General features: G+C 43.5%; 1 protein-coding gene across 12 annotated transcripts in view; it reads right to left on the reverse strand.

The window, feature by feature from the left end:
• Window positions 1-27,013, reverse strand: part of CASK (calcium/calmodulin dependent serine protein kinase) — a 420,545-nt gene that overhangs the window by 208,856 nt on the left and 184,676 nt on the right. For all 12 annotated transcript variants that reach the window (XM_084635068.1, XM_084635057.1, XM_084635067.1 and 9 more), the window contains exons 4-5: window positions 19,804-19,881; window positions 7,769-7,841 (exon numbers count right to left, since the gene is read on the reverse strand). In XM_084635068.1, the coding sequence (XP_084491194.1) occupies window positions 7,769-7,841; window positions 19,804-19,881 (151 nt within the window). The remainder of the gene's footprint in view (window positions 1-7,768; window positions 7,842-19,803; window positions 19,882-27,013) is intronic.

A 27,013-nucleotide genomic window follows, 5' to 3' on the forward strand; every position in this document is an offset into this window, starting at 1 on the left:
CAGTCTTTTTGCTTCTTTAACCTTCATAACATGTGGGAATCGTTTCCAACAGCAGCGCCCTCATTTCACATACCAAGCACCCATTGGGTTGGCCCTTTAAAATAGGTCGGCCATTTAAAAGGAGGGGCTGCAGTTTTCGGGTTAACGTGCAGCACAAACCCAAGTAACGTCCCCGCCTCCCCCCCCACACCCAATTCTCTGGGATAATCGCTTTACCCCTCCACCCCACCGCGTCGCTAACAGCGGGGATGATTTCTGTTCAGCCACAGGCAAACAGCCCAGCAGGATCGGCCACCTCTGAATAAAATTCCCCTATTTCAACCAAGTGACCATGAATGATATCACTCTCCTGAGGATAACACAGAGGGATAAAGAGCGGATGTTGCTTGAATGCCAGCAAAGACCGCGACAATACACTGCCATACTTCGTTATGCAATGATTCCAGAATACGTGCTCCTGGCCTGCCATGGTAATGTGCCCTATCATGGAGGATGGAATAAGGCTGCCCTCCCCAGAAACCTTTTGCAAAGGCTTTGGGAGTACATGCAGGAGAGCTTCACTGACATATCCCTGGAGGATTTCCGCTCCATCCCTATACACATTAACAGACTTTTGCAGTAGTGTTACTGGCCGCGAATGCATCCCAAGTCTTCAGGGCAAATTAATCATTAAACACGCTTGCTTTTAAACCATGTATTATATTTACAAAGGTACACTCACCAGAGGTCCCTTCTCTGCCTTCTAGGTCTGGGAGCCCACCTTCAGTGGGTTGGAGGGTACTAGATCCAGGGTGAAAAACAGTTCCTGGCTGTCGGGGAAAACAGTTTCTCCACTTGCTCTCTGTGCTTCAACCTCCTCCTCCTCCTCATCTTCCTTGTCCCCAAAATCCGCATCCCTGTTGCGTGACAGTCCATCGACAGAGTCCACGCACAGGGCTGGGGTAGCTGTAGGGGCACCCCCTAAAATGACATGCAGGTCATCATAGAAGCAGCATGTCTGGGGCTCTGACCCGGAGCAGCCGTTTGCTTCTCTGGTTCTTTGGTAGGCTTCCCTGAGCTCCTTAAGATTCATGCGGTACTGCTGTGGGTCCCTGTTACAGCCTCTGTCCTTCATGCCCTTGGAGATTTTTTCCAATATTTTGGCATTTCGTCTTTTCGAGCTGAGTTCTGATGGCACAGATTCGTCTCCCCATAGAGCGATCAGATCCAGTACCTACCATTTGGTCCATGCTGGAGCTCTTTTGCGATTCTGAGACTGCATGGTCACCTGTGCAGATCAGCTCGCCACACTGGCCAAATACGAAATGAAATTCAAAAGTTCGTGGGGCTTTTCCTGTCTACCTGGCCAGTGCATCTGAGTTGAGAGTGCTGTCCAGAGCGGTCACAATGGAGCACTCTGGGATAGGTCCCGGAAACCAATACTGTCGAATTGTGTCCACACTACCCCAAATTGGACCCAGCAAGGTCGATTTCAGTGCTAATCCACTTGTCGGGGAGGCGTACAGAAACTGGTTTTAAGAGCCCTTAAAGTCGGAAAAAATGGCTTCTTAGTGTGGACGGGTGCAGGGCTAAACCGATCTAATGCTGCTAAATCCGACCTAAAGTCGTAGTGTAGACCAGGGCTTAGGCACTCGTGAACGTGGAGTTAAGTCAGCATAGTGGGGCAGTTACATCAGAGGGAGAAAAATTTAAGTGTAGACACCTCCATAGTTAGGTTGACGTAAGCTGCACTGCGCTGACTTAACTCAGTAGCATAGACCAGACCTGAGATGAATCTCTATTTCTCTTCAATAACTGCTTGAAAACTTTCAGATTTAAAAGACATATTAGCAGCTTGCATCCTGTTTTCATCAAGTTTCACAAGCTTTTCCACCTATTCAGATATGACTCAATAGAACTGTCAAGACTTCATGATAAATTTATCTCAGACCCTCAAATATGTAACTCCAAAATCTTCAAGGTCACAAAAATATAGTACTCGAAACGTGCAGTTTTTGTTACTGCATATGTCATCCTTTTAACTGCCTTAAGTATTGAACATGAGAGAGAGTTCTTCTATAACTCACAACATGTCTACACTTATGTGGATTGATTTAGCAGGTCTAGTGAAGACCCGCTAAATCGACCACTGATTGCTCTCCCATCTACTCTGGTACTCCACCGGAATGAGAAGCATAAGGTAAGTCAATGGGAAAGTTTCTCCTGTCGATCCAGTGCGGTGTAGACACCGCAATAAGTCAACCTAAGCTACACTGACTCCAGCTACATTATTCATGTAACTAGTGTTGCGTAGCTAAGGTCGACTTAACCCCGTAGTGTAGACCTGCCCTTAGTAATATAAGTACTATTTTTAATATTATAAATCCCAACATTGTTAATGAGAAACACAAGACTGTGGAGGCAGACAAAGGAATAGTTATTTATTTTTTAAAATTAGCTATATCTCTGACAATTATGAATTGCAGAAGAGTCGCCCTGGTACTTCTTGCTTTTAGAGGAAGATTCCAGATTTATTTCAATTATTGAGAACACAGTGAAATCATTTTGGTGGCTTGCGCCCAACCCTATTGCTAAATCTTGGGGTAAGCCTTAGTGCCTAGCATCTGGGGCCTATGCTCAATTGCTTTGTAGACTTCATTGTGAAACATCTGGTAGTCTCAGATGCTGTCAGTGGATGGATTTCCTCCCATCATCCTTCCTGGGAAACCCATCAAAAAAAGGCAATATGTATGGGGAACAAAAACATGTGTACTGTGCAGAGACATAATAGCAGCTGAGTGCTTTATGCATATGTTTTAACAGCTTCTTTATACCTTAAATGCCTGAAGCCTCCAGTGACTGATTCATGCTCAAGGTGATACCCCAGCACATACTCTCTTGATGTTATCTGCATTTGGTGATATCCCCTCACTGCATGAAATGAGGAAGACAGCCACAGCCTATTTTTTGAGGACCCACTCTTACCTCTTGGAATAGGGAATGTGGCTGGAGGCAGGAGGGATGCATTGAGGTTGGGGTGCGGCACATAGCACTGCAGAGATTCTGGGTAGCACTCTTGCTTATAGGAAGCTGGAAACAAGCTTCCATAATTTAGACACCCTGGGGGGGTAAGTTATGGTAGGGGCACTTCAGCCCCCAGAACAGGCCAGAATCAGGAAGGTACAAAAGTGCCTTGAAGCTACTTTAGCCCTATACTCCCTCTGGGCCACAAGTTCACTGCTGCATCTATTAGAGGCATAACCCAGAATCTCACCTGGGATGTATAAGAGGCTTTGTAACTGTTAGGCCCTGTCTACACTAGAAAGCTGTATTGCTTTAACTATATCAATATAGTTAAAGTGGTGCCAGTGGATACAGTGATATCATGGGAGTAGTTTGGTGGGTCAAGGAGGCATTGCCCCCCCAAACAGAACTGAGGCACGAGGGGTGTATGTGACTTCCCTTCTCCGATTTCTGTGAGCGCTGAGCTGCTCTGCTCATCCCGCTGCGGGCTCTGCCCTTCCACGCTGTGCCTCCTGCCAGCATGTTTCTGGCTCGCTCGGCCCCTCTCCCCAACAGCCAGGGCCGGGTGTGGAGCAGAAAGGGAAGGACAGAGCTGCTTCTTCTGTCGAGAGTGGCCACTCCAGGTCACTGCCTCTGTAATTGGATGCCGCCTCCCGCCAGCTCCTAGTATCCATTGTCATTGCCTTCTATGGGTATCCTTCATGGCCACCATCCTGTTTCCTGTAGAATGGTGAGTGCCTGGGGGGGTAGGGGGTGGGGTGGAGGAAGAGAAAGTGGGGAAGGGAAATGGGCAGGGGGAAGAGAAGAGGATAGGGGAATGGGGCTAGGGCAGGGACAGTGGAGAGAAAAAGCGGGGTGGTGGGGAGAAGTGGCTTGGAGAGAGTCCAGTGAAGGGCAACAAAAATGATTAGGGGTCTGGAACACATGACTTATGAGGAGAGGCTGAGGGAACTGGGATTGTTTAGTCTGCCAAAGAGAAGAATGAGGGGGGATTTGATAGCTGCTTTCAACTACCTGAAAGGGGGTTCCAGAGAGGATGGTTCTAGACTATTCTCAGTGGTAGAAGAGGACAGGACAAGGAGTAATGGTCTCAAGTTGCAGTGGGGGAAGTTTAGGTTGGATATTAGGAAAAACTTTTTCACTAGGAGGGTGGTGGAACACTGGAATGCGTTACCTAGGGAGGTGGTAGAATCTCCTTCCTTAGAAGTTTTTAAGGTCAGGCTTGACAAAGCTCTGGCTGGGATAATTTAATTGGGGATTGGTCCTGCTTTGAGCAGGGGGTTGGACTAGATGACCTCCTGTGGTCCCTTCCAACCCTGATATTCTATGATTCTATGATCCCAGGATGCAATCTCCCCTTGGCAGCGACAACAGCAGCAGCCCCAGCAGGAAGATGGCCACAGCAGCACCTGAAGGCAACAGTAAGGCAGCATCACTGCAACAGCTGTTGCCAGAGTGGCCGCAATTCCCACACTCAGGTTGCCACAGCGGACAGCAGCAGTTTGGGCTCTCCCGTTAAGCTGGCCCGTGCCCTCCCCCAGCACCGGCAGCCCAGGTACATTCCAGGCAGGGGAAGAGAACAAGTGAGCAAGGGGAACTGGCTTTGGTGAGCATGCATGCTGCCTGCCCCCTGAAATATAGCAGTCAAATTATGCCTATGGTAAAAAGGCACTTTATATCAGCACAGTTATTTTCACACAGTAATAGGGAATAACTATACTGGTATAACTGCATCCACTCTAGGGCTTGTTCCAGTATGCCTATATAAGGTGTTATTTTTTTAAATCATACCCCTACCCAACAGTTATACCAGTATAACTTTCAAGTGTACAACAGGTTTTACTGAGTGAGTTGTAATCCAATACCTACAAACTTTAAAAAGTGCAAAGTGGATAGAGCACTGGTAATCCTAAATTATTTAATATTTTATTTACCAAAAATCAAATGCGCTTCATTCCACTTTACAGACAACATTTACTCAATCTATTCAGGTAAAATTGACATTGGTCATTTAGACTGCTAGCTTCCTTTAAAAACATTATCTGTATAGTGACACCTAGAGCTCTATCCTGAGGTATTGCAGTTAACTGAGAACTCAGTATGCAAAATCAGTTTAAATTATTTATTCCAGTTAATTATACCTGTCTATGGTGAACTTTATTGGAAACTGCATTGCCTAGTCACTCAGTTTATTTGATCATTCTGCAGTTCTTCACTCTCCTCCATAGATTTTACTAATTAGATAATTGTGCGTTGCTGACAAATCTTGCCACTTAACTTTATTTTATAAATGTAGAAGATGGTGAACAGGTAACACACTGCATATGTTAGTAACAATCTTAGGAACAGCTCACTTTTAACTACTCCGCATTGAAGAGAGTGGTTCATTTATTTTTATTTTCTTAGATGTTTTAAATCTATGACAGGATTCTACCCCTGAACATGAAATTACTATATTTCCACAATAGCTTCTTGAAGAACTTTTGGGTAAAGTGTAAATTACATTCACTGGCAGATGGGAACGCTAGAAATGTTCAACCAGCCATGCAATCTGATTGATATACTGTAACACACAGGACCAGATTCAACAAAAAACCTGCTTGATTTTGATATTTTTAAAGCTAGATGACATGGAAAATGGTTATTTTACTGAATCTGGCCCTCAGTGCTTCATAATTTTTTATGTCAAGATTTCCCCCCTGAATACTAAAAACTAACAGTTCTGTCATGGAAACAAAGAGAGCAGATCACTATACTTTGGACACTTAAAGGTGAGGTTAATGTTATACACAATGGCTAGTCTTTCTTTTTTTTTATTGACTTTAATCACCACCACCACACATATATATGAATGACTTATTCTGGCTTTAAAAGGATATCACCAGAGTCCCAGGAATTTCATAATTCTGTGGCAGAGATGCCACCTCTTGCCCTTTCCTTTTCTGTGGAATATAAGCTTTTTTGTTTCTAGATAACTGAAAACATGAATGGAGTCAGTGAAAACTGATCCAGTGTTGTTTTTGTGAGTCTGCATATCATATAAAAGTAGCTATGAGAGGTTTGAACAGTCCCATTCATTTCAATTAGTTTTTTTTATAAAACTCTGAAACCAAACAGATACTATTTAGTTGTCAGCTATTTCAGTGTCCAGCATTTTAGCAAAGGCATCCAGTTAACAGGCTTATCCCATAATTCCAAAGAGCCTCCCAACCTAGGCCACTGAACTAATTACAGTGACACAGCTGTGGTGCTGAGCTATACTAGCATAATCTTGTAGTAGTGTAGATTCAGTTTACAGCACTGGAAGGGGTTTTTCCAATGCTGCAGGAGCTCCATGTCCCCAAATGACGGAAGCATTCTTCCGTCCACCTAGCTGCGTCATTGGACTGGAAGGGATCTTGAGAGGTCTTCTAGTCCAGTCCCCTGCACTCACGGCAGGACTAAGTATTATAATAAACTCTATGTTCTAATCCTTTGAAGATGAATCCTTCAGAAAAAACAGGTGTTCCACATGGGGATCCTTCAATAACAAACAAACAGATTTGGATGATATCCCTTCACATTTTGCTCATTATTTCTTCTCCTTATCCTCCCTTTCCCTTCCTTCACTCCTCAGTTCTCCTCACCAGTACAGAAAGAGGGTGTTAATGAAGTGAAACAGTCAAACATGTCTTACCTGAGAATTTTTTGTATGACTTACCACCACCACACCAAACCATGCTCAATATCTGAAGAGCTATGTAGTTCTACATAGATGCAGCTATTTTTTTTTCTGTGATGACTCTCAAAGTTGCTTGCCTTAACAGTTTGTATGTTACACAAAGGGTAAACAAATATACAGTTCCTGAACTGATGTGTTTTATCTACATAGGTTTGGAAAGAAGTTTCTGTCAGGAAGCAGAATGTGATGGCTTACAGTTCTATGTTCACATCAAAGTGCTTGAACTGCCCATTGTCTCAGTATGGATGGAAACAACCTATTAGGGAAGACTGGTGGAAATATCCATCTTAAAAATGAAATTCGCAAAAAAGGTTTCCTGTTAAAAATTTCTAACACAACTGTTTATGTGAATAGCAACCAATAAGTTATTATTTACCATTAATGACCAGAGTCTTATCAGAATCAGGGCCCTCCTTGACTAGGCAACAGGAACTGACCAAAACTCACTCCAGAAGATTAGATTAATGAACACGGAAAACATGGAATTTTGATTATATACATAAATTGTTTTTAAAAATGAAAAATTCTACTTTTCCAAATAATGTGTGCACATGTAAAGGATCTATTGATAACTGGGGAAATGTTTAGAAGAGTATTTTAAATTAGTTGGCTAGCTTAAAAAAAGGTAATATAACAGACATTTCATTTAAGCACGAACATCTCTGGAGATTTAGTTTTTGCTGAACACAGTCACAAAGATGAAGTAATTAAATCTTCTACCAATTTCAGTTTAATTTATACAATTTAGTAAATCTCAAATTTTCTTTAATGAAATTCACAAGCAGAAATTATATGAATATTCAGGACTCGGAAGTCATATAATGACTTTCAAATTAAATTACAGTCACATACATATATAACATGTGAATAAAGAATTATTAAATATTTTTATGCTGACAAAAATCAAGAGATTTTCCTTAAAGTATCAATGCTGCTAGCACCAATTATGTTTCTCCTGCATACAAACACCCATTTTACCCTAAATTACAGAGAGCTTTCAAAGTAGGCAGGATATGTTTATTGTGGAAATGATAAAAGACTTACCTTCACATCCCTGTGAATTATGTTATTATCATGACAGTAACGTAGAGCTTCCAGTATCTGTCTCATGTAATGACTGTAAAAACAAAATATGTCTAAGACAATAGAACAAACTTATGCAAAAATACTATATAAATATGGTGCACTCAGTTTTAAGCCTCCCACCTACAAAACTATCATTACAAATCTTACCTTTAAAGCCCTCAATTATAAATATGCCGAGTGTTAGAGTAGGAATTATGTATTCATAAGAATGAATAATAAAAATATATCGTGAACACAAATGTTTCTAATTTCAAAATCTGAGGTGTACTCTGACCATTAATAAATACTTTTTTAGGAAAAAAACCCACTCACACAGTTAAAAATGTAATTTATAATAAAATAGGCTTATGCTAACAAAATAGAGTACAATATTATTACTATTAAAGTTCACTTTCCTTTTTCCGAATATTCAATTATTTCTACTCATCCAAAAAAGAAACAATCACTGGTATAGGAATGAACACACTGCATAGCAATACATGCAAATCACAAATACACAAAGAAAAGATCAAAATATTGTGTAAAATGTTAACAGTGAAGGTACAGAGGAAAACTGAAAATCAACTAGTTAAGTAAAGGATCATTCAGCCAGCTACAACAATTACATTGTGAAATACTTTTGTGAAGACAATACATGTACGCATGAATTTGCCAAATCTATGAATACATTTAATAGGCATTATATTTGCTTATTTTACATTTAGTATACACTAAATTATAACCTCAAGCAGGATTCATTTCAGACTGTGGGATTGTATTTTAGACTTGTAATCCTGACTCAGTGTCACTTTTTTTTTATTCCTATGGAACAGTAATGAATGCTAATAATAGGGGATAGGAATTCTGCAAAAACTTTTATTAAATTCTACAGAATGTGCCTTCCTCAATTCTGCAGATCTCTTCGGAAAATGTGCCCTAGGGTGAGGGTGACCAGATGTCCCAGTTTTATAGGGACAGTCCAGATATTTGGGGCTTTTTCTTACATAGGTGCCTATTACCCTCCACCACCTGTCCTGATTTTTCTTACTTACTATCTGGTCACCCTAATGTGCCCTGATCTGGGCGTCAGGAGACCTGGATTCATTCTGAGCTCTCCCACTGGCTCACTGGAATGACTGAGGGCAAATAATAATCTCTCAAATTTTCAAATACATTAAGTTAATTTTTGAATCTCCACTTTGATACCCACAAGGTGCTAAGCACTCACAAATTCAACTGATGTCAGTAGGGGCTGTAGGTTGTCAGCATATCTCAGTTTGTGAACCCCAAAATGAAGGAACCCTTCTTTAAATTTTGGCCTGAAACTCTCAACACCTTGGTTTCCCCAGCTGTGAAATAAAGATTTTTATATTTATTCACCTTTATAATGTGCTTTCAGATCTATCAATGAACAATACTATATAACTCTATATAAGCAATGAAAATTATACCAAATTGTATAGTGAATTATTAGTATTTTTAGATAGTTTTAACTAAGTGATCATTTTGCTTCAGACAGTTGTTTCTAACTAATCTCCTCCCTTTCCATCTCAAAAGCTTTTATACCTGATTCTAGATTTTATGGTCCTAGATTTTTACTCTACCTCTCCCTTCACTCAATTGCTTTGCAACATGATTCTGCAGAATGCCCGTTAAAATTAATCTAACCACAACGGACACAGCATGCTAGCTTGATTTTCTACTAGAATCGTCAATAGTAAAAGTCAAATTGAGAAACTACTTGGCAGCATTCTGAGGTAAAAATTCAAGTTCACAAAATACATTAACTAAACTCTATCACTAGAGACAACATAGAGCCTACAAGGGAAGTCGTATTAGTGCATGATGAAACAATGAAAAGTATATTGTGCTTCTTTTTCCCACTTCGCACAACTCAGATAAAGTCAAAACAGAGGCCTTCACACCACTACCTAACCGGGGCAAACTTTTTCGCTGGAGGGCTACATCTGGGTATGGAAATTGTAAGGCGGGCCATGAATGCTCACGAAATTGAGGTTGGGGTGCGGGAGGGGATGAGGGCTCTGGCTAGGGCTGTGGGCTCTGGGGTAGGGGCCAGAAATGAGGAGTTCAGGGTATGGGAGGGGTTTCCGGGCTGGGGTGCAGGGGTGAGGTGGGGTGAGGGCTGCGGATGAAGGGTTTGGGGGTAGGAGGGTGCTCCGGGCTGGGACCGAGGGGTTTGGGAGGAGGGGGATCAGGGCTGTGGCGGGTCTGGGGATGAGGGGTTTGGGGTGCAGGAGGGTGCTCCGGGCTGGGACTGAGGATTTCGGAGGGTGGGAGGGGGATCAAGGCTGGGGCAGGGGGTTGGCTTAGGGGTGCAGGCTCAGGGTGGTGCTTACCTCAAGCAACTCCGGGAAGCAGCAGCATGTCCCCCCTCTGGCTCCTACACGGAGGCACTGCCAAGAGGTTCTTCTGTGTGCTTCCCCATCCACAGGTGTAGCTCCTGCAGCTCCCATTGGCAGCAGTTCCCGGCCAATAAGAGCTGCAAGGGTGGCGCCAGCATACAGAGTGGAAGCCCCTGGCTGCCCCTATGCATAGGAGTCTGAAGAGGGACATGCCACTGCTTCTGGGAGCCACGCGGAGTGGCCCCCCAACCCTGCCCCCCAGCTGGAGCTCTGCAGCAGGGCAAGCCCCTGACTCCGCTCCCCAGTGGGAGCTTGACGGCCATATTAAAATGGCTGGCGGGCTGGATGTGGCCCACAGGCTGTAGTTGCCCACCCCTGACCTAACTGGTCTTAGGATAAAAAAAAAGCATCTGATCATCAGACTTGACAGAGTTTGTGGATTAACTAATGTTTTCAAGGAATTGGGTAAATCTTGGCTTGAAGTTGCCATCTTTTGGGACCGAAAACATTTGAATTTATTTTGAAAGAGTTTCAAATGTTATGATTTAAGTTAATGAAAATCCTTTCAAGGATACAGAATAGCAAGCTCCAGGCAGTGGTTGGGGCACTGCACAATAATAGAGTTGTGATCTAAACTTGGCCTGGACTCCATTTGAGGAGCCCATATTCACTGCTGCACCATCTAAATTCAGCCTGGATCTGAGCTTTTCACCCTTGAGATCCCAAAGCTGAACTCCTTCAGTTGTTTTCATTTCCTTTGTAATGCCAAGTTTATATCAGCAAAAGAATACAAAGGCTTTCTATCATGTACAAATCTGATATGCACTGATTTGCTCAGCTACAGGCTTGTCTGTGGATCATCAGCACCACAAGCAATAAATCAGCGACCTGATTTTCGGAAGTGATGAGCCCATGTAAATCCCAATGAAGTCAATGGAGACTACAGATGTTCAGCTCCTTTGGAGATCAGGCTACTAGCTTTTAGTAGTTCATCCTAGGACATTTCCCTAAGACACTTGTTGCAATTGCCTCTCAAGTCTTTCATTCCATAGGCGTTAACAGCTTTGATACTCTGCTTGGGTTGCCAGGTGACTGGTTTTCGACCAGAACCCCCGGTCGAAAAGGTACCCTGGCGACTCCAGTCAGCACCGCCGACCAGGCCGTTAAAAGTCCGGTCAGCGGTGCTGCGAGCTAAGGCGGGCTAGTCCCTATCTGTCCTGGTACCATGCTGTGCCCCAGAAATGGCCAGCAGGTCCAACTGCTAGGCGGGGAGCCACAGGGCTCCATGAGCTGCCCCCACCCTGAGCACCGGCTCCGCACTCCCATTGGCTGGGAACCGCAGCCAATGGGAGCTGGGGGGGCAGTGCCTGTGGGAGAGAGCAGCACACCTAGACTCCTGGCACCCCAACCTAGGAGCCGGACCTGATGGCCGCTTCCAGTGTGCTGCACGGAGCCAGGATAGGGAGGGAGCCTGCCTTAGCCCCACTGAACCGCTGACTGGGAGCCACCCGAGGTAAGCCTGTGCCCCAATCCCCTGCCCCAACCTTGTGCCCCCTCCTGCACCCAAAATCCCTCATCCCCAGCCCCACCCCAGAGCCCACAGTTCCAGCTGGAGCCCTCACCCCCTCCAACTCCCTGCCCCAGCCTGGAGCCTCGTCCTGCACCCTGAACCCCTCATTTCTGGCCCCATCCCAAAGCCTGGACCTGCAGTTAAGAGCCCTCACCCCCTCCTGCACGCCAACCTCCTGCCCCAGCCCAGTGAAAGTGAGTGAGCGTGGGAGAGAGCGAGCCACCAAGGGAGGGAAAATGTAGTGAGCAGGGCGAGAGTGTTCGGTTTTGTGTAATTAGAAAGTTGGCAACCCTATCTGCAATTTATCTTAATCTTGTGTTTCTAAATTAGAAATTGAATTAAGTAACTGTATGAAAAGTGCTAAACAAGTGAAGAAACTTTTGGATCTTCCACTGTATTTGAGAAAGCAATATAGTAATAGGATCTTCTTGTAGCAAAGTGACAAATTATCAGTTTCCATGCAGTTCTTATGAGCAGAGACGCCACGTACACTGAGGTAATAAATTCTAAAATCTACACCCACTTAGCAAGGAACTGTTTTTATTTAAAAGTTTCTCACACTTCTTTGCAAATTGCACATGGTATTTGTCTCAAGCAGGAGAAATGTATCACATACTTATTTCACTGGAGTCTATACTCAGTGACAAAGTTAGGCAAGCACCCAAGTAACGACAAATATTTTGAACGTTAGTCTCTGAAATTGAGTCAATTTAAAATTTAGGGTTGGATAGTTAAAACCGTAAAATAAGCTAAGTAAGCTATTATTTGACTGCATGACCATCACAACACAGCATATGCACTACTGCCAGAATCAATTTTACATAAAATTTTGTAAGTCAAAAGTATTATGATAGAAAAGAGGTTATATTAAAATGACTTAGTTGACAGCCTTCCTACAAAACAGAGGAAGGGACAGTCACAGCCTCAAGAACTCTACATTAAGAAGTAAACAATACCTTTTATTTATAGACATCCAATGGATGTCCACAGGATTCATCACAAGTTCTGATCTTGGTTCCACAAATTCTGTGATTATCCCACCTGTTTAGCACTTTGATCTCTCACAGAACCCAATATATCATGCACATTTAAAGGGAATATTAATGAAAAGACACCACATTATAAAATAATATCTTCTAGGGAAACAACAAGTCTTTCCAATACTTGTCAATCAATTCACTTTATTACAACATGGTGGGGATTTAGAGCCACTTTTTGGCAGACCTTATGTTCACGTCAACACATATACAGTTCTCCAAAGGACAGTCTTCCAAAGCAGCAACAGCAAATAATTCACTGAGAAGTGTCAGATTACACAAGAACATAAAAGGTTGTTACAAGGAGGAGGGAGAAACATTGTTGTTCTTAACCTCTGATAGGACAAGAAGCAATGGGCCTAAATTGCAGCAAGGGAGGTTTAGGTTGGACATTAGGGAAAACTTCCTAACTGTCAGAGTGGTTAAGCACTGAATAAATTGCCTAGGGAGGTTGTGGAATCTCCTTCACTGGAGATTTTTAAGAACAGGTTAGATAAACACCTGTCAGGGATGGTCTAGATAATACTTAGTCCTGTCCTGAGTGCAGCAGACTGGACTAGATGACCTCTCGGGGTCCCTTCCAGTCCTATGATTCTATGATTAGAATAGAGCTACATTTAAATTCCAATCAATCGAGATCAGGGAGAATTTCAATGTAAAGGTTTATTTTGTGCGTGTGCACACACATATACATACACACATTTCAGTACACATAATAGAATTTCTTTGGTGTCTACAGTTTTAGAACACGGGGGCACATCCACAGCTGACTCTGCTGTTAGGTTTTCTGCTCAGTCTACAGAGGCTTTGGCTATTCAGCGAACTATGAAGTATGTTTCTTTTATTTATGTGTGTAATACTGTGTGTACATTTAAAGAATCCAAAAGACTGAACAAAGATTTTATGAAGCTACAAGGTCTAGAAAAATGAGCCCAGAACTAGGAGCCCAGAACTTATGAGTTCCACTCCCAACTCCAACTGACTTGCCTTATTGCTCAAACAGATTTTTACAAAAATCTATGCCCACGGTTTCAGTTACCACCTTTTGCTGACAACTCAACTGTTCATCTCCCCTCCTGAACTTGGCCCCTCTGGTCCCATCTCGTATCACTTCCTTTCTCATTTATATTTTTTTGGACATCACACCATTTTCTCAAGTTAAAAGTTTGGTGGAGGGATAGCTCAGTGGTTTGAGCATTGGCCTGCTAAACCCAGGGTTGTGAGTTCAATCCTTGGGGGGGCCATTTGGGGATCTGGGGCAAAGATTGGGGATTGGTCCTGCTTTGAGCAGGGGGTTGGACTAGATGACCTCCTGAGGTCCCTTCCAACTTGATATTCTATTCTAAGTCAAACTAAGCATCTTGTCTTCTTTTAAAACATCTCCTGTTTCTATTTTCACTTTCTCTTTTTTACAACTCCATCACCTTCCTGGTCAAGCTCTGGGTCATTTTTAACTCTACTCACCTCCTTCATTTCTCATATCTAGACTTGCACAGAAGTACATAAGTTTCTCCTCCTATAGCTCCCAAATTTGCTACTTTATCAGGCTCACTACTAAAACTCTTGCATGCTATCATTTCTCACTTAGAGAACTATAACCTTCTCCTTTCCAGACTCCTTGTCTCTTATTGTACAGCTCAAATACATTCAATTTTAAAACTTATTTTTCTTTCCCAACACTCTGATCATGTCAGCCTCCTTGGAGCCCCTCTGCTGGCTTCTTCTCTCATTCTAAATCAAGTTTAAACTCCACCACAGAGGATTCTATGATTCTGATCAGTTTTTTTCTGTAGCCCCTTCTAGGACATAAACCTTTATAGCCTTTACCTCAAAGGCAAATATCAATTTCTGCATGATTCAAAGGCCTTACTGGCAGAGCTGACTGCAAAAAGAAACTGACTAGAATTATTGCTTTGTCTTTGCAGTTAACTTTCAGCATAAAGAACTTGATACAGATAAAAACTGACTAATACTAGTCAGTGTAAATCTGCCTGAAGCTCTTTTCATAGAAAGTTGCAAACGGAAGCAACATATGTTGCTTGTCATTTTGCTTACTTGGTGCCTCAGGCTACCTTGCCTATGTTACCTACGCTTAAAACAAGCCCTTTCCCTATAACTTTGATTCATTAGGTGGCACTCTTGCCCCACACTTAACTAATGCCAAGCAGAGTGTTAAGCACTGCTGATTTTCGAACAAGTAAAATTAGTGTCCTTACCCACTGTGGTCCTTAAAGATTCTAAGACTTGTCTACAATTAAAGGACTACAAGGGCACAGCGGTGCCACTGTAACACTCCAGTTCAGACCTATGCTGACGGGAGGGGTTCTCCCACTGGTGCAGGTAATCCACCTCCCCAAGAGGTAGTGGTTCTTCTGTTGACCTACAACTGTGTACATGGGGACCTGAGTCGGCTTAACTACACCACTAGGGAGTGTAGATTTTTCACACCCTGAGCGACGCAGTTATGCCAACTTAATTTTCTAGTGTAGACCAGGCCTAAGAAAGGAATTTAGACCCAATAGCCTGGCTAAATTATAGTCTGAATAACTGCTTTCTTGTCTTCCAAATTCTATTGTTTCAACTGAACACAATATATTTTAAAATTTATTTCTTGTTCTAAACTGTTGCATAATGTTATTGTGTGCTGTTAAGTAGTTGCTGAGACCATCCCAACAGCTCCATAGTTAAGATTGTATTATGTATTACACAAAACAGAGTTTAAATCCCTTAAATTACTGTTAAACCTCACACAGATCATTGCCAAACTTGCATAAATTTAAAAGAGGATAAACATCAGTATTCTAGATAGTTTTCACAGTATATTCAGTTGTAGTTTGCTTAGAATTCTCAACATGAATAATTTATTTTGGAATATTTTTTTTCCCCACAAGTCTAATGTTTTTGTGTCTGCATGGCTTAGTTTCAACACTTACATATTCCTAATTTTCTGCATTAGTTAATCCTGTAAAACTACCAGCATCATAGAATTTTGGGGAAAAAAGTGTGAAGTATAACAAAGATATGAAAGTATCTGACAATTTTTTTTCAGGTATCAAGGAAGCAGATGGAGAACATTTCTCTGCTATGGGCCTCCTGGCACAGAAGAAAGGAGCAGGAGTCAATGACTGTTGAAGCCTACTAAGCCCAGCATGGGCTACAGGGAGCAGAGCGTGCCAGGATGAACACATTAGTAAATAAGTAGGCAGGGGACAGGAGCACTTTTCTTTACCTGACAGACCTACTATGGCTTGTTAGAGGGCAAGCTTGGTGCTGAGAACCATAGCAGATCAATCAAGTGGAAAAGGCAGTAAAATGTTCAGTGCTACAGCAGGGAAAGGTTTCAGAGTAACAGCCGTTTAAGTCTGTATTCACAAAAAGAAAAGGAGTACTTGTGGCACCTTAGAGACTAACCAATTTATTTGAGCATAAGCTTTCGTGAGCTACAGCTCACTTCATCGGATGCATACTGTGGAAACTGCATAAGACATTATATACACAGAGACCCTGAAACAATACCTCCTCCCACACCACTCTCCTGCTAGTAACAGCTTATCTAAAGTGATCACTCTCCTTACAATGTGTATGATAATCAAGTTACCAAATTGATAATCAAGAGTTACCAAAAGCAACTACAGTATTTGCTCAAGAAACTTCCTGAAAAAGCACAAGATCAAATCTGCACAGACACACCCCTGGAACCCCGACCTGGGATATTCTATCTACTACCCAAGATCCATAAACCTGGAAATCCTGGGCACCCCATCACCTCAGGCATTGGCACCCTGACAGCAGGATTGTCTGGCTATGTAGACTCCCTCCTCAGGCCCTACGCTACCAGCACTCCCAGCTACCTTCGAGACACCACTGACTTCCTGAGGAAACTACAATCCATCGGTGATCTTCCTGATAACACCATCCTGGCCACTATGGATGTAGAAGCCCTCTACACCAACATTCCACACAAAGATGGATTACAAGCCGTCAAGAACACTATCCCCGATAATGTCACGGCTAACCTGGTGGCTGAACTTTGTAAAATAGTTATGGGTAAGGACAAAGTCACATTTGGGGACAATGTATACCTTCAGATCAGCGGCACTGCTATGGGTACCCGCATGGCCCCACAGTATGCCAACATTTTTATGGCTGATTTAGAACAACGCTTCCTCAACTCTCGTCCCCTAACGCCCCTACTCTACTTGCGCTATATTGATGACATCTTCATCATCTGGATCCATGGAAAAGAAGCCCTTGAGGAATTCCACCATGATTTCAACAATTTCCATCCCACCATCAACCTCAACCTGGTCCAGTTCACACAAGAGATCCACTTCCTGGACACTACAGTGCTAATAAACAATGGTCACATAAACACCACCCTATACCGGAAACCTACTGACCGCTATTCCTACCTACATGCCTCCAGCTTTCACCCTGACCACACCACACGATCCATCGTTTACAGCCAAGCTCTGCAATACAACCGCATTTGCTCCAACCCCTCAGACAGAGACAAACACCTACAAGATCTCTATCAAGCACTCTTACAACTACAATACCCACCTGCGGAAGTGAAGAAACAGATTGATAGAGCCAGAAGAGTTCCCAGAAGTCACCTACTACAGGACAGGCCTAACAAAGAAAATAACAGAACGCCACTAGCCGTCACCTTCAGCCCCCAACTAAAACCCCTCCAACGCATTATTAAAGATCTACAACCTATCCTGAAGGATGACCCAACCCTCTCACAAATCTTGGGAGACAGGCCAGTCCTTGCCTACAGACAGCCCCCCAACCTGAAGCAAATACTCACCAACAACCACATACCACACAACAGAACCACTAACCCAGAAACCTATCCTTGCAACAAAGCCCGTTGCCAACTGTGCCCACATATCTATTCAGGGGACACCGTCACAGGGCCTAATAACATCAGCCACACTATCAGAGGCTCGTTCACCTGCACATCTGCCAATGTGATACATGCCATCATGTGCCAGCAATGCCCCTCTGCCATGTACATTGGTCAAACTGGACAGTCTCTACGCAAAAGAATAAATGGACACAAATCAGATGTCAAGAATTATAACATTCCTAAACCAGTCGGAGAACACTTCAATCTCTCTGGTCACGCAATTACAGACATGAAGGTCACTATCTTACAACAAAATAACTTTAAATCCAGACTCCAGCGAGAAACTGCTGAATTGGAATTCATTTGCAAATTGGATACTACTAATTTAGGCTTAAATAGAGACTGGGAGTGGCTAAGTCATTATGCAAGGTAGCCTATTTCCCCTTGTTTTTTCCTAACCCCTCCCCCCCCCCGACGTTCTGGTTAAACTTGGATTTATGCTGGAAATGGCCCACCTTGATTATCATACACATTGTAAGGAGAGTGGTCAGTTTGGATGAGCTATTGCCAGCAGGAGAGTGAGTCTGTGTGTGTGTGGGGGGGGGGTGAGAAAACCTGGATTTGTGCTGGAAATGGCCCACCTTGATTTTCATGCACATTGTAAGGAGAGTGGTCACTTTGGATAAGCTATTACCAGCAGGAGAGTGAGTTTGTGTGTGTGTTTTTTTGGGGGGGTGGGGGGGGAAGGTGAGAAAACCTGGATTTGTGCTGGAAATGGCCCAACTTGATTATCATACACATTGTAAGGAGAGTGATCACTTTAGATAAGCTATTACCAGCAGGAGAGTGGGGTGGGAAGAGGTATTGTTTCATGGTCTCTGTGTATATAATGTCTTCTGCAATTTCCACAGTATGCATCCGATGAAGTGAGCTGTAGCTCCCGAAAGCTTATGCTCAAATAAATTGGTTAGTCTCTAAGGTGCCACAAGTACTCCTTTTCTTACAGCAGGGAAAGGCACTCAATGCTCTTTAGCCACCCACAGGGGGTCCACTCTACTCTTTGCTGCTGCACATAGCCCTTGCCTGCGACTTGCTCCTTCACAGCTGCATACCTCCTCATTCTTATCTCCGCTCCCTCCTCAGCCCTACTCCATTGCTTCTCCATGCATGGAACTGTTATGGTTTGCAAGAGAGGAAATCTGGTGCTGCACGTTATTACAGTTTAATTCAGTGGAGAAGCCAAAAAAGCATTAGGCTGAGGAAGGGAGGGAAGAAGTAATCAGAGGTGTGCCTCATCTCCATAACAATGGCAGGAAACCAGAGTTTAAAGTGAAACCTCTGGCAGCTCAGGTTGTTCAGGACTGTTTTTTAAAATACTTGGCCAAAATGGGGCATCTGGCAGGTGAGGGTTCTACAGGTACCCAAGAGGAGTCCATGGAAGTAGGTAAATTTTAAAAAGAACATTCAATTGAATATTAGCAATATGGGATTTCTTTGTCCTTTAACAACTTTGAGTTCACTTTCATTTTAGACCATCATGCAACTACGGAAGTTAAAAAATTAAATGGGTTAGAAACACAGTTACAGGGATAAGCATGACACTACTAAAAGCTGCTGAATGTGCCAGCAGTAAAACGAAATGCTTAGTCCCACCAGGCCCGTTAGCCATCAAATCCCACTCAGTGTGACACTCATAAAAAGGCAAAGACTTAAATATTGACTTTGAAATAGCACGCTATCCAACAATCACATCAACCATTGAGAAGCACAGCTCATGTATGAGGGACCACTTTTATAAATAGTTTCCTTTAAAACACTCTACTATAGATCTCCCTGTAACAGTGGTTCTCAAACTTTTGTACAGTGACCCCTTTCACACAGCAAGCCTCTGAGTGCGACCCCCCCTTATAAATTAAAAACACATTTTTTTATATTTAACACTATTATAAATGTTGGAGGCAAAGTAGGGTTGGGGGGGAGGCTGACAGCTCGTGACCCCCACATACTAATCTCGCAACCACCTACAGGGTCATGACCCCCAGTTTGAGAACCCCTACCCTATAAGAATCTGTGCAAACAGACTTATTTATAGCATTTCTATTTTTAACCACAAATTAGTGTAACGGAAATGACTTATTCCACCTCCTCCTCTTTAGCTTGAGGGATTAGTTAAAAATTAGAGTACATACCTGGCTACGGCTTCACTGTACACAAAACCAGCATCTGCTCTCTTTACAATTTCAAAACACAGGTCTGCTCCATCCATACTATGGGTAGAAAGAGATGAAAAATGTTCTTGTAAGAAAACAGATAATAGGCTGCCAAGTCAAACTACAGTAAAATATTTCAGAAATATGTTCCATTTGTATAATGCTCATATCAAAAGTGCTTTAGATGTATGTACAACTCATAATGAAGCAAAACTCATTTAGCAACTATATCCAAACTGTCAGGTCAACTAAAAATTCCCCAACCCAAAACATCTCAGGTGCTCAACACTCTCATTCCTACCCCAACTGCATTAAAAGTCTGGGAAAGTAGCAAGCCTTTCCAGCAGTGGAGCCCAAACTTTTTGCACAGGAAGGCCACACAATTCGAAGAATGAAATTGTGTGGGCTCAACAGATTCTACATACTTTAGTAAGATTTCAAGTCACCTGGATTGATTTATATTTCAAGTTCAGCTTGTTTCAGATGTATTTAGATAGAAGCAACCTATGTACAGTATTGTCTATTTATACATTTGTGTAAAGTAAAATGATGTAAACATGATGACAAACCGCTAATGAATCAACCGTTAGTATATAGTACTGGAGCAGGCCGTGGGCCTTCTGAAATGCTTTTGTGGGCTGTAGGTTGGCCCCCCCTGCTTTACAACATACCCTGACTTCAACAAATTCAGGCTCAGTCAGACCTAGGGGGGAAACTAATTCTAGAACCAACATCTTGCCAACAAAAGCATCCTACCAGCTGGTCCTTAAGGGCCAAAGGACTTGTCTGCTCAGGCAATCCAACTGATTTAATCTGTCATGGTTAGATGCAGTCTCTCTAACACACAGGACCAGATCATAGGAGGACTTTATAGGTTAGAAATCAATAACCTGAACAACACTGAGAAATGAACTAGAAAGCCAGCACAGTTCTGGAGCACTGATGATATAATATTCAACATGTGGGAAGCTCCTTTAAAAGGACAGGTGTCCACATTTTGTACTAGCTTGAGCTAAGTGATCTTCAAAGGGTACCCGAATGTACAGTTCTTTACAGTAATTCAGCTGGAAATAGAGGCATGGATGACTATGGCAAGATCCATGTCCAGGACAAATGGCTGCAATCCCCTACTTCAGAGGAAATGGAAAAAGCCCTCTTGGCCACTGATGCTATCTGGAGTTGGACAGACAGCTGGAGGGCCCAAGACTTACAGACTTTAAGTTAAGAAGGGACCATCATAACCATCTAAATCTGACCTCCTACACATTGCAGGCAACAGAACCTCACCCATTCACTCCTGAAATAAACCCCTAACCTCTGGCTGAATTACTGAAGTACTCAAATCCTGGTTTAAAGACTTCAAGTTATAGAAAATCCACTATTTACACTAGTTTAAACTTGCAAGTGACCTGTGCCCCATGCTGCAGAGGGAGGTGAAAAACCCCAGGGTCTCTGCCAATCTGACCCAAGGGAAAATTTCTTCGCAACCCCCAATATGACAATGAATTAGACCCTGAGCATGTGGCAAAACCCACCAGCCAGACACCTGGGAAAGAATTATCTCTAGTAACTCAGAACCCTCTCCATCTAGTGTCCTATCATCCACCATTGGAGATATTCACTACTAGCAGTCGCAAATTGGCTACATGGTATTGTAGACAGTCTCATCATACCACCTCCTCCATAAACTTATCAAGCGCAGTCTTGAAGCCAGTTAGGTTTTTTGCTTCCACTGCTCCCCTTGGAAGGCTGCTCCAGAACTTCACTCCTCTGATGGTTAGAAACCTTCACCTAATTTGAAGCCCAAACTTGTTGATGGCCAGTTTATAGGAATTTTTTCTTGTGTCCTTATTGGTGTTTAACTTAAATAACTTCACCTTCCCTGGTATTTATCCCTCTGATGTATTTATAGAGCAATCATATCTCCCTCAGCCTTCTTTTGGTGAGGCTAAACAAACCAAGCTCTTTGAGTATCCTCTCATAAGGAAGGTTTCCCATTCCTGGGATCATCTAGTAGCTCTTCTCTGCATCTGTTCCAGTTTGAATTAATCTTTCTTAAACCGGGCAGACCAGAATTGCATACAGTATTCCAGCTGAGGTCTCACCAGTACCTTGTAGAATGGTACTAACACTTCCCTGTCTCTACTGGAAATACCTCTATCCTAGGACTGCATTAGCTTTTTTCACGTTAAATAAGATTGGTTCCCAAAACCGATCCCTGAGGAACTCCACTAATAACCTCCCTCCAGCCTGACAGTTCACCTTTCAATATAACCAGTTGTAATCTCCCCTTTAACCCGTTCCTTATCCACCTTTCAATTCTCATATTAATCACCGTCTTCTCCAATTTAACTGATAATTTCCCATGTGAAACTGTATCAAATGCCTTACTGAAATCCTGGTAAATTAGATCTACTTCATTTCCTTTGTCTAAAAAAATCACTTATCTTCTCAAAGAAGGTGATCAGGATGGTCTGGCACGATCTACCTTTTGTAAAACCACATTGGATTTTATCCCACTCACCGCTAACGTCTATGTCCTTAACTACTTTCTATTTCAAAATTTGTTCCAAGACCTTCCATACAATTGAAGTCAAATTAACAGGCCTGTTGTTTCTGGATCACTTTTTTCCTTTCTTAAAAACAGAAACTATATTAGCAATTCTCCAGTCATAGGGTACGACCCCTGAGTTTACAGATTCATTAAACATCCTTGCTATTGGGCTGGAATAATTTTCATAGTGGTGGTGTGGAGAACCATTCAATCAAACTCTAAACCCTGTATATAATGGAAACCACTTCAAGCTAGGGGGTGCGGCAGCACCCACACATTCCTAGTTCCAGTATCTGTGCTTGTAATTTCATGAGCCAGTTTCTTTAATACTCTTGGATGGGGATTATCCATGGCCCCCTAGATTAGAAACTTTAACAAATTGCAGGCCCACATCCCAACTCTTAGTTGAAGGGGCAGATACCACATCTGCCAGTATTCCATCTCCCCCACAAATCATCAACTTCATCTTATCCAGATTTAGGTTCAGCGATCTAGCTCTCATTCAAGCCTCAATCTTGGCCAGACAGGGGAAGCTAAGCAACCACAGTATGAGTCAAATTAAATGAAGACATACAGCAGTGTTCTCAAAATACTACTGGTAGTGCAACCCACACCAAATCTGCGTCTCCCTTACTGCTCTTGTACATACGCTAAACAAGAGGTATGAAAAAGACAGAATCTTTTGGTACCATACACAACAGGGCCCTCAAAGCAAACATCCAGTTACACATTATTATCCTACAAGTCCTTTCACACAGGAAAAAATGAAGCTACACAAGTGTAACTGTATTTACACCAGGGACTGCAGTCATATGCAAGGCAATCTCATTCCGATACTGTATTCCAAGGAGGGAATTCTATTCAAACTGAATTTTAAATAGAAACTTTCAACCATATATTCCAAAAAGGCAACAGTCTCTTCAGCTAGTATTCTCATAGGGATGATGTAGAAGTCAAGCAGATAGTTTAGCACCCCTATAAACAAACAACTGCAGTGCACATTGCATTGTTGACTCTGTTCACTGGTTCCCTGTTTTTTCCCCTACCTAACTGCCCATTGAGAGACAAGGTGGATGAGGTAATATCTTTTATTGAACCAACTGCTGCTGGAGAGAGAGAGAGACAAGTTTTCGAGTCACACAGAGCTCTTCTTTAGGTATTCAGATATTCTCTAATATCCTGGAACTGACTTGGCTACAACTACTTGCCTATACTCTCTAAGCCCTGGTCTACACTACAAACTTATGTTGGTATAACTACATTGCTCAAGGGTGTGGAAAATCCTCACCCCTGAGCAACACAGTTATACCGACCTAACCCCTGGTGTAGACAGAGCTATGTCAATGGGAGGGCTTCTTGCTGAGGTGGAGTACCTATGCTGATGGGAGAAGCTCTCCTGTTGGTCTAGGTAGCGTTTTCACTAAGTGTTACAGCAACGTCGCTGCAGCGCTGTAAGTGTACACAAGCCCTAAGGTAATCTAATTTTTAATGAGACGTAGTAAGTCACTTGTGGATTCATGGATAACATAGCTTTTATACACATCAGAATATAAATAAGCTTCCATTTGTCAGCAGTGCAATATTCTCCAGAACTAAGGAGACTGACTGAGATTTATATCAAAGTGTACATCCATTGCTTAACAGCATGTCTACAAAGTTTACACATCCAAGCTTTAGCAGACCAAGAGAGAAGCAAGTATCAGCATAGAAGACCCTTTATGGAAAGTGACCTGTAAGCAGTTTTCCTTACTATCATTTAAACTAGTGCAGGGGTGGGCAAACGTTTTGGCCTGAGGGCCACGTCAGGGTTGCAAAACTGTATGGAGTGCCAGGTAGGGAAGGCTGTGCCTCCCCAAACAGCCTGGCCCCCGTCCCCTATCTGCCCCCTCCCACTTCCTGCCCCCCTCAGAATCCCTGACCCATCCAACCTCTCCCCCGCTCCTTGTCCCTCCTAGGACCCCCCCAGCCCGTATCCGTCCCCTGGGACCCCACCCCCTATCCAACCCCCCCTGCTCCCTGTCCCCTGACTGCCCCCGACCTCTATCCACACCCCCATCCCAACAGGCCTATCCAACGCTCCCGTTCCCTGCCCCCTGACCGCTCCCACCAGAACCTCCACCCGCCCCGCCCCCGACAGGCTCCCCCGGGACTCCCTGCCCCTAATCCAACCCCCCCACTCCCCACCCCCTCACCATGCTGCTCAGAGCAGCAGGAGCTCACAGCCACGCAGCTGTGCTGCCCGGGAGGAGCAGCGGACCAGAGCACTGGCTGTGCGGCGATCTGAGGCTGCAGGGGAGGGAGACAGCAGGGGAGGGGCTGGGGGCTAGGCTCCCTGGCCGAGAGCTCAAGGGCCAGGCAGGACGGTCCTGTGGGCCGGATGTGGCCCGTAGTTTGTCCACCTCTGAATTAGTGGGTCACTGATCTGAAAGCCTGCCTCTCCCCTGATGCAATGCTTCTGCAGTTGTGATCAGTTGGAGATGCCTGTCTTTTTCTCAGGCCTTTGGAAAAGGAGGCTGAAGTGTTAGGGTAGTTGAAAGTGGAGGAGGTATGATTATTCAAGCACCGCCAACTGATCATAACTGCAGAGGCACTGCATCGGGGAGAGGCAGACTTTCAGGCATCCAGATTTCCAAGCCAGCCAGAAACTAAAAGGCATCCAGTTCAGATCACAGTGCCATGCTTTCAACACAAAGCTCCACTTAAGTGCAGAGATGTAACCTACACCAACTTCAGCTCCTAGGATGAACCCATATGTAGAGTGTGCTGTAAGTGGACAAAAGTACGGATAACTGTAAAAGATGTGCAACCAAAGGAAACTTGCACTCATCTTACCAGGAAAAAAATCATATTGGCCACAGCTGCTATTTGAGCATCCAGTAGCAACGTCAGAGTTAACTAGCCCTACAAACTGTAAAACTATATTAGGGTATTTCTAGTTTTCCCCTATACTGCAATATTACATCAGTCTTGTCAGTCTTAATTTGCCCTGATGCAAACCCCAATCTTTTACAGAGAGAGAGTCATGCATGGCACTCTGTACTGCAATGCCATGGCCAGATATGATGGAGATGATGTAAAGCTGGGTGTCAGCTCTCCTGAGACACCTCTGCCAATGTCTCCTTTTAACCCTCCTACAGGTCTATGTTGAGCTAGACAAGTGACAAGGTAGAACCCTGAAGGATCTCTGGCATGACATTCTTCAGAATAACTACACTTAGACCTCTCATGAAGGAGCATAGAAGCCACACAAGAGTGACTATCCAGACCTGCTAGGAATTGCAGATGAATCAAAACCCAGTGGTATCAAAGACAGATGTCAAAGAGCAATGTCATCAGAGCTAAAAGAATCACTTAGTCGTACATGAGGGAAAAGTGTCCTAAGATGAGATAATAGACTAGTGCCCATAGTGTAGATAATTGAATACCACCACCAGTTTCCATCCTATAGCCATCCCTAAAACCTTATTTACTGAGGTGAGGGAAATCTGAAGATTCCCTACACTACCAGAGTTGTCCAGTCACAACTTTTTTAAAAACAAACTTCCCCCAAGAAGAGGGATCGACACAGGGTGACAACAAAATTGACAGCATCAAGTAATAGTTTCTTTAAAAACAATATGTGCATCTATCATAGAACCATAGAATATAAGGGTTGGAAGGGACCTCAGGAGGTCATCTAGTCCAAGCCCCTGCTCAAAGCAGGACCGACCCCCGACTAAATCATCCCAGCCAGGGCTTTTTCAAGCCTGACCTTAAAAACTTCTAGGGAAGGAGATTCCACCACCTCCCTAGGTAACGCATTCCAGTGTTTCACCACCCTCTTAGTGAAAAAGTTTTTCCTAATATCCAACCTAAACCTCCCCCACTGCAACTTGAGAACACTACTCCTTGTTCTGTCATCTGCTACCACTGAGAACAGTCTAGAGCCCTCCTCTCTGGAACCATGCTCTCTGGTCCTCTCTAGAACCATCCTCTCTGGAACCCCCTTTCAGGTAGTTGAAAGCAGCTATCAAATCCCCCCTCATTCTTCTCTTCTGAAGACTAAACATCCCCAGTTCCCTCAGCCTCTCCTCATAAGCCATGTGTTCCAGTCCCCTAATCATTTTTGTTGCCCTCCGCTGGACTCTTTCCAATTTTTCCACATCCTTCTTGTAGAGTGGGGGCCAAAACTGGACACAGTACTCCAGATGAGGCCTCACCAATGTCAAATAGAGGGGAATGATCATGTCCCTTGATCTGCTGGCAATGCCCCTACTTATACATCCCAAAATGCCATTGGCCTTCTTGGCAACAAGGGCACACTGTTGACTCATATCCAACTTCTCATCCACTGTAACCCCTAGGTCCTTTTCTGCAGAACTGCTGCTGAGCCATTCGGTCCCTAGTCTGTAGTGGTGCATTGGATTCTTCCGTCCTAAGTGCAGGACTCTGCACTTGTCCTTGTTGAACCTCCTCAGATTTATTTTGGCCCAATCCTCCAATTTGTCTAGGTCCCTCTGTATCCTATCCCTACCCTCCAGCGTATCTACCACTCCTCCCAGTTTAGTGTCATCTGTAAACTTGCTGAGGGTGCAATCCACACCATCCTCCAGATCATTTATGAAGATATTGAACAAAACTGGCCCCAGGACTGAC

Source organism: Lepidochelys olivacea (genome assembly GCF_965140295.1).
Source record: "Lepidochelys olivacea isolate rLepOli2 genome assembly, chromosome: 1".
Lineage (NCBI taxonomy): Eukaryota > Metazoa > Chordata > Testudines > Cheloniidae > Lepidochelys > Lepidochelys olivacea.